This window comes from Haliotis rufescens, unplaced genomic scaffold (assembly GCF_023055435.1).
Source record: "Haliotis rufescens isolate VD_foot unplaced genomic scaffold, xgHalRufe1.0.p SCAF_5, whole genome shotgun sequence".
Lineage (NCBI taxonomy): Eukaryota > Metazoa > Mollusca > Gastropoda > Lepetellida > Haliotidae > Haliotis > Haliotis rufescens.
The window spans coordinates 42,242,618-42,250,551 of NW_025964223.1; the positions used below are offsets into that span (position 1 = coordinate 42,242,618).

General features: G+C 39.8%; 1 protein-coding gene across 2 annotated transcripts; it reads right to left on the reverse strand.

The window, feature by feature from the left end:
- Window positions 1–376: 376 nt before the first annotated feature.
- LOC124110280 (toll-like receptor 4) lies at window positions 377–6,713 on the reverse strand. Of its 2 annotated transcripts, none has more exons than XM_048384009.1 (2): window positions 6,504–6,713; window positions 377–4,014 (listed from the first exon to the last, which is right to left on the reverse strand). In XM_048384009.1, exons 1-2 carry the CDS (start codon window positions 6,634–6,636, stop codon window positions 1,478–1,480), a joined length of 2,670 nt encoding a protein of 889 aa, XP_048239966.1. In that variant the 5' UTR covers window positions 6,637–6,713; the 3' UTR covers window positions 377–1,477. The 2 variants fall into 2 exon arrangements, with proteins under 2 accessions (XP_048239966.1, XP_046325483.2); XM_046469527.2 differs by lacking the exon at window positions 6,504–6,713 and adding an exon at window positions 6,272–6,397.
- Between the last annotated feature and the right edge of the window lie 1,221 nt (window positions 6,714–7,934).

The window sequence follows — 7,934 nt, forward strand, 5'->3', positions numbered from 1 at the left end:
ATGATTTCGGAACACGCATTTGGTTTGTTTTACTGTGTGAGGACAATGTGGATGTTTTACAAGTGTGGAATTTGAGTCTAATAAGTGGCCTATAAAAATACAAGTTGGCAGTAGGCAATCCTCGAGCATTATATAACTGCAGCTGAAGGTGCATCAGCTAGGTATGACAAGAAGTTGTAAAAGTAAAAACTAAACACGAATGATGGAAATGATGTGGTAAACACCACTCAGCTAATTAAGGACGAACAATCACATTTGCCGGTCCATGAAACTACAGAGATAGGTATAGTTCTGATCTACTTTCAGGACAAAAGTGGTGATTAACGATTGGCGTTTTGTGATACTTTATTGATACTATTCTTTTTTAAATTTGCGTAGAAATCATCCACCAGTCACAACAACTGTATATCATGTAGCGTATTCTACATTCATGGAAGGTATTCTCAAATCCTGATGCAAGCACAGGGTATGTAAACGTGCAGGGATGTTTCATCCATAAGGTGATTCCGATGCACTGGCACAATAATAACATAGGTAGAATGAGTGGGGTTTGTTTATTCAAACTTGACATCATCTCACGCCTGTGCCATTCGTCGCGTAGGGTAGGAAACTCTCAGATGGCGTGGACCAACTGTCACTCGTTTGAGAACGTCAGGCAGCAGCCAAGACAGTATCTCAACCCAGACACTCGCACACATTACAGTGCCTCTGATATCGCCGCCAACACCTAATAAGCAAAAGGGCACTGTAGCTTTAGGTTAACTAAGCAATTTTGATCACTTTTGATATGATTTCTTCAAATATCAATTTGAAACTTGCATAAAGGTGGACACATTTGAGTGAATTGTCAATCGGATTAATTCAAAAGCCAAAAAATAATAATCAGAAAATAATCAGGCTGGGTTCGGAAAAGTCAATGTTTGCGTGTTGCCTTATGCCGCACTCGGAATTATTAATAATGCTGCCATACGACGACCAGACAAGACAGTGATTGGTATCATAAGCAATGATCCACGTCGTCAGGGCACCATGCCACACTATCACCAAAGTCACCAAGCCTGACCACCCGATACAGGCCAACAAAATGTGTTTCAATGACATTTGAATAAAATGTACATGCTCTGGAGTACGTAAGTATTTTGCGCGATATGAAGGGGAAATTCACGATAGGAAACTCGAGATGTTCCCTCTTGTCATACATCTGCAGATTGATCACATCCGTTAAAAATTGTAATAAAATTACATGTCTCCTTTATTGGAAAGGAACTCACTATGGATTAGAGAATGTAACATCTCTTACAATTTATCCTATAATATATCATATCTGGTCAATTTATCATGTCATACAACTAATTTTGAAATCCTGAATGTTCATAAAATCAACGCATACCCAAGATAAGCAGCAACATATACACAAAAGAAACGCAGCTGAAACCGTCAGTCCAGGTGAATCCATAAACATTACCAGGGTAATTAATTATCTGTTCATGATTAACATTCTTATTTGTTCATACACCGGGTTAAAAGCGTCACAGTCTTCCTCCACCTCCAGTATGTGTTCTTCCGGCACCACTTCCAGTAAGTCCTCTGGTAAATCCCCAATATTCACATCGCCTAAAAGAAGGACAATGATCCTATTGTCCATGTTGTTGCAAGCATAAACACTCCGTCGAGTGATGAATTTTGTCCACCCGTCCTCGTCTCCGTCCAGAAAGTCCTGAGATATGACAAGGACTATTCTCCAGCTAGAATGTATCCCGTTAATAATGTCTTCAGCGATATTTCCACCAGGCACAGTATCTCGATGATGCAAGAAAAGACGTAATCCAAACCTTAATTCCAACATGTCTCTCATTTCCCCGTATACGTAGATCCAGTCCGTTTCCGAACTCCCAATGTACGCATCATAATGGAAATCCTCTCTTTTCGCCTGCGGTTCTTCATTAACAAGTCCTAATGCTTTGATTATGTATCGTTGCACCTTTGTCCAGTTCATATGAACAAGAATCGACGAGACCAGTACAAAGCCTAGTAACATTGTAATTGTCAAAGTCACAGAGAGAAGTAGTTTACCAATGCATTTTCTCCAAACCATTGTTCTATTGAGGAACACAGTCAGTGTCGTCGTAAGACTTCCATTCTCAGCAACACATTCGTATTCATCCCTGTCAAGGTTCAGGGGGGCACTGTGCAACCACTCAATAAAATCTATGCTGCTACAGCCGCACGCTAGTATATTGCCGTGAAGGTACAATGACATGTTATTGTTCTGAAACAATGTTTGCAGCATACCGCGTTCGGGAGGAGTTAGAGTAGAAATAGAATTGTAAGCCATATCAAGTGAGGACAGTTTGGGACAGTGAGAGAGATCGAAAGGTATATCTTTGAAATTGTTATTAGATAGCTTGATGTGTTTGAGATCAGAGTTTTCGGAAAATATGTCATTTGGCAAAAAGTCTATTGATGAATGTGTAAGATGTATGTTTTGGAGATTTGTTAGCTTCTTAAATAGTGACTTGCCTTTTGTTGTGAGGAAAAGACTGTCAGCATTCACATAATTCAACTTAAGAATTCGTAACCCACTAAAAGTATCAAAAAATGCTCCCATAATATTTCTAATATCATTACCCGACAGATTTATTTCTGAGAGATGCTCAAGGCCCAACAATGGATAGTTAAATGAATTCATTTCTAAAAATGATATATCAAGCACACGCAAACTGGTGCAGTTGCAGCAACGAATTCCTGCATTCACTTCTCCTACTGTGCTTATATTACTGATATTGAACGCCTGCAGGGTTTTAGGGAGCTGTACGTTATAATGTCCATCTGGAGTACGACTTAAAGACGAGGACAAGAGGCCAGAGGATGTAAATCTATTTTGAGACGTCACATGCACTGAGATATCCATGTAAACCAAATTCGAAAATTTATGTAAGTCATACATTGATACTCGTCCAATGAGCCTGTTATCTGATAAATCAAAGTGCTTGATGCAAGTCGAAAAAAGTGAATCGAAAAGACCTGCGGTTTCTATATAGTAAATTTGATTATCGCTTATGTCAACCACTTCAACACAAATATCACCCAAGTGTTGTACTGTCTCCTTTGTTAGCATTGTCATAGCCAGTTCATCCTGTGTCATTTGCCCTGAGACAAATACGTGGCGCATGTTCAGGAGCGTCATATTTCTTCCTCGTAAACCAGCCAATGACTTGAATGCCGCAGTAGGATTTAACCAATCAACAGCTTCCATCGAAAGAATCGATAAATTATGCAATGGTTCAAATGCATATGTTTCAATATGAAAAAGATTACATAGATCCAATATAAGAGTAGAGAGATTTGTTGATCGAAATGAACTAAATGTGTCATTTGCTATTTCCTTCAGACTACAACTGTTTTCTTTGTCATTATATAATGCACTTGATCCAAGCACAAGAGTTCGAAGATTTATCAGTTTCTCAAATCCACTTTTAAATACTATCTTTGCTGAGCTATCCAGGGATAAATACTGAAGGTTCACAAGTTTGCTGAATGCCTTGTCTGGATATATCATTGTAAAACCCACGGCATATGCATCGTTCCCTTTCAAGTGCAGTTCCTTTACATTTATTAGGGGGACAAAGATGTCATCTGGATAGGTATTGGTGTCCATTCTTAATTTATTCGATTTCATACTTAGTGTCTCGAGGCCCTGTATCCCAGAAAAAGCCCCCGAATCCATATGATTTATCACGTTGTTGTCCAACTGGAGACCTTTCAGGTCGGGGTATGAAATAAAGCTGTTGTTATCCAGAGACTGCAGCTGGTTGTTTCTCAAGTCGAGGCTGGTGACATTACGTCCCCGATTTACAGGCACGGACTTGAGATGAAGCCCACTACAGTTCAGTAACGTTCCTCCGTACCGACCATCAAATGTAGGTGTGCAGAATGTTGTCACCGCTGCATGTAGGTAATATATCCAACACTGCAAGACGACAAGTCTTAGACTGTATACGTAGGCCATTGCTCCTGCAATGAAAACATACATGAGATAGGTTGGTAAGTGAGATTTGTTTAAAATTACAATATTCCAGCTATATCACGGATGCCTGTAAATAATCGAATCAGAATCAGACCATCCAGTAACTGAAGTCATGAACATAGTATTACGATCCAAGCTTTAAAAACATATTAAAAAGGGTTAACGTGGAAGTAAATTGATTGAGATTGTGTTGCAAATATCGATAACATTAAGTATTTAAATGCCCAAGTGAAACTGCTGAAATCACAATCTCCTAATCGGATTCCAAAACAAAACTATTTAGGGCGTAGCCTAAAGCTACCGGTTCAACGGTGCAGCGATACGTGACAAATGTTTTCATTGGCTGATCATGATATGTGTACTTGGCTGCAGCGTCTTTGTACTGTATGGGCTATCTTGTTATGCATAACAGCTCTTCGGATAGTCTGCAAGGGATCAATCAATAGCAAATCTAAAAGAGAATCCTTAAATAGCATTGCATTCGTTGTTGTGAACCGACGTTTGATCTCGACATTATGAATAAACAAAAGAGCAGTTAATGTTTTTAACTTTTGTATGAAACAGAATGTATGTGACTCAATGTATGTAGCTTTTCCTTATGGGTACCATCAACCACTTGCAGGTCTTGGTCCTATTCCATTCAATGAATGCCTGTCAAGCATCATACCCGGAGTAGACAACTGACGGAATCGTCAATGTTGTTACTAATAAGGCATAAGTTGACATAAGCTGTGGCCACGGTAATCAAACGGTTTAATAAACAGAAACAGTCCCGTAATGCGATTACAAAATTCAAGGTGGATGTTGTAAATGTGCAGTTTCGTTAACCATAAACTGATGGATTAGTACACTTCATAAAAGTCAGTAAGCACAGAACACATCAAGCTTTGTAACACTGTTAATTAATGTCTCCTAGTCTACTTTATCTCCTAGCACATAAAAGTATCTTCTGTTTCATCCAATTCTTATGTGACTGAAATCACAAGTCATCTCAGGCGCCGCGATTCGCTGTGCAGAGTTGCGTCCCTTGGGCACGCCAGAAACCTGTGATTGTGGGCTCGAATCCCGGTTCCCCCCTTCATGTTTTTAGGTTTGTCAACAGCATACCCGTGCTCGTGGGTTTGACCGAAGTGGTAAACGTCTGAGACCTGCATCACTTCGGGCTTTCCTCCCACATAAAGCTAACACGCCGTGATATATTTGGAATACTGTTAAAAGCGGCGTTAAATCCAACTCACTCACTCACTATGTGACAGTGACTCCATTGAAGATGAAGTTCATTTGCTGATCAGTTGTCCATTCTATTCTGGCCTGAAATATAATTTATAGAAAGATGTATTGACTGTTAATCCATTTTACAGTCTTCTGTCGCACATTGACCAGGTCACATTCTTACTTAGTAATGACAAATTTGTAAAGCTCTTTGTAGCGAATAGTGATACCATTCTCTTTTATAGGTATGTGGTATAGTGTAACTTGAGGTTCATCGTCCTTTTGGGCGGATGTTTTATCGTGTATTTTATTGAGTTCTCATGCACCGATTTATATAACATGTGACACATTAATGAAATATGTTTCTTTTTCTTACTATTTTTGGACAATCACTAAGTGTATGAAATGACACGGCTTCAGTAGTAGTAGTAGTGGTGGTGGTGGTAGTAGTAGTAGTAGTAGTAGTAGTAGTAGTAGTAGTAGTAGTAGTAGTAGTAGTAGTAGTAGTAGGAATTAATCAATTAATGAATTAACTTGAAGGAAACGGTGACGGAAAAGACGGAACTACTGACACGAGTATACACATAATATCTCACATCTTAATCGTATTAACCTGACCCTGGTGAGTGGAAAGTTAAGAAAAGCCGAACGACCCTTTCCATATTAATAAAAAACAAAAATGGAAGTCCGACAAATGGTAGCCTAGATCACGTACTTTGTGTACCTTATGGGAGCCGTGCCAATTTGCACTAAGTCTTGTCAAAGGGATACATACAAAGTACTTCATCTAGACTACCAGTTGTCGGACTTTCATTTTTATTAAAGCTTTGATGGCTTCATTTACCACTTTCTAAATGGCATTGTTAATTCACACTATTAAATGGTGATGATGCCAGGCGTTTGCGGAAAGGTAAGCGTGTCCCGCCTCATCGATGGCACTCGTCACAAACAAATCCAACAGCAAATCGAAGGGATCAAGTGAATCGTTTATATTAAAATATTATATTAGAAATAATTTTGATCGATACTTACCGATAAGATACCGGAAGACTGTGAAGAATGACGTTTCAAGGTGACTTCCACCCGCCCAAGTTACAACTCAAAGCAACCCATGCACCACATAAACGGTATATCACAATGAGACTAAAATCAGGAGTATACGCGTCTCTGTGCAGAAGGAGAACATTGACCTACATATTTCTAAGGTGATTGTGTGCGTGCAGTTAACCCACGAGAAGTTTCTTTGCCTAGTTCACCCCCCAACCTTGTACAGAATCCATGTGTGAATGACCGATGTCCCCCTCCGTGATATTGTTGGTATGTTGCTGATAGCGACGTGAAACCCAACTCGCCCATTGGACAAAATCATTTTCCGAAACTGCACCACGCCTGTGCATACCAGTACGGTGTTCGTTCACATACCCTCCATTATCTAGTTATCATTTGATGAAAGGCATATGAGAGCCTTACATCACCCAAACCTTAGACATTCTGATCGGTCGATGAGATTGGCAAAGGAAAGAGCGTGTCTGTAGGAGTTAGAAATAGGAAAACAGCGGCAGTGATTGAGTAATGGGTGGGGTCATAAATGCGGGAGTTGAAAAGCTCAGCGTGCTCTTTCCTCTCTGCATACCTGCAAAACAGGTCTGAAGTTTGGATCCAATACCACAGAGAGTCGGTGTATGTAAACAGTAACTGAAAACTGTTGACATACATGTACATTTCTCTTATAAACTGGTAATGGAAATCATACATGACTATCATTGATAAATATAAAGACGAAAATTCAGCATACACTGGTTGATTGAGAAACAAACATGTTTTCTTCAAGTGGACTGCTGTAAAATCACAATCGAAAATTTTGAAAGCTTCAAATGTAGTTTTGGCAGCAGATCTCTATGCAGATATGGAAGAGCACAATGAACACTTCGACATCAGCAGTTATGACCCCACCCATCCTCTCTGCTCAAACGTCAATGCTAAAGTCCTTGCTAAATCTATAGACGAGTCAGGTGGAAGTGTCATGGAAGGGGTCTGCGGTTTAAACCCAACACTGTATTCACTTTTATATAATGGGAAAGAAAACCACAACGCTAATTATAGGTGAGGTGAAATTGGGTTTAACGTCGCGTCCAAGATTATTGCACTTATATACCGACGTGCATGCACGTGTATGTGTGTGTGTGTGTGTGTGGCTGCTTGTACTAGTCCGGACTGATGCCGATTTATAGTGCTAGCCTACTGAGATACCATGTCGCAGTTTAACATGAATACCCCACTCAGACACAGTATACTGACTCCGAGCCGACCAGTCCTTGTTTTTGCCCCTTAATGCCGAGCGCCAGAGAATATCAGAATCAGTAACAGGAAAGTCTAGTTTAGGTCGTTTCCTTAGGGGTTGGTCATTGTTTTCAGGACACTGTGTCCGTACATGACGATGGAGATCATGCATATTTTCTAAAATAACACCACACTCGTGTTGTCGCGTTGTTGCCGTAGATTAAAAGGGATACATTTTACAAACTTCACATAGGATATTTTTTACTGACTGATTCATACAGCGGCTGCCATTCAGTATAACACCATACGATATTGTTGGGTGTTGGTTTTATGGATCCATTCAAAAGTATTTTGTAAACCAAATTGGTCCTTCCACTTCCACTTGGCCCTACAATGACAGCAATTAATGGAAGTG

Coding starts and splice junctions, on each gene's coding strand:
- LOC124110280 (XM_048384009.1), bottom strand. CDS start 6,636: ATGCACAGGCGTGGTGCAGTTTCGGAAAATGATTTTGTCCAATGGGCG. Junction 4,015..6,503: donor ACACATGGATTCTGTACAAG/GTTGGGGGGTGA, acceptor TTTTCATTGCAG/GAGCAATGGCCTACGTATAC.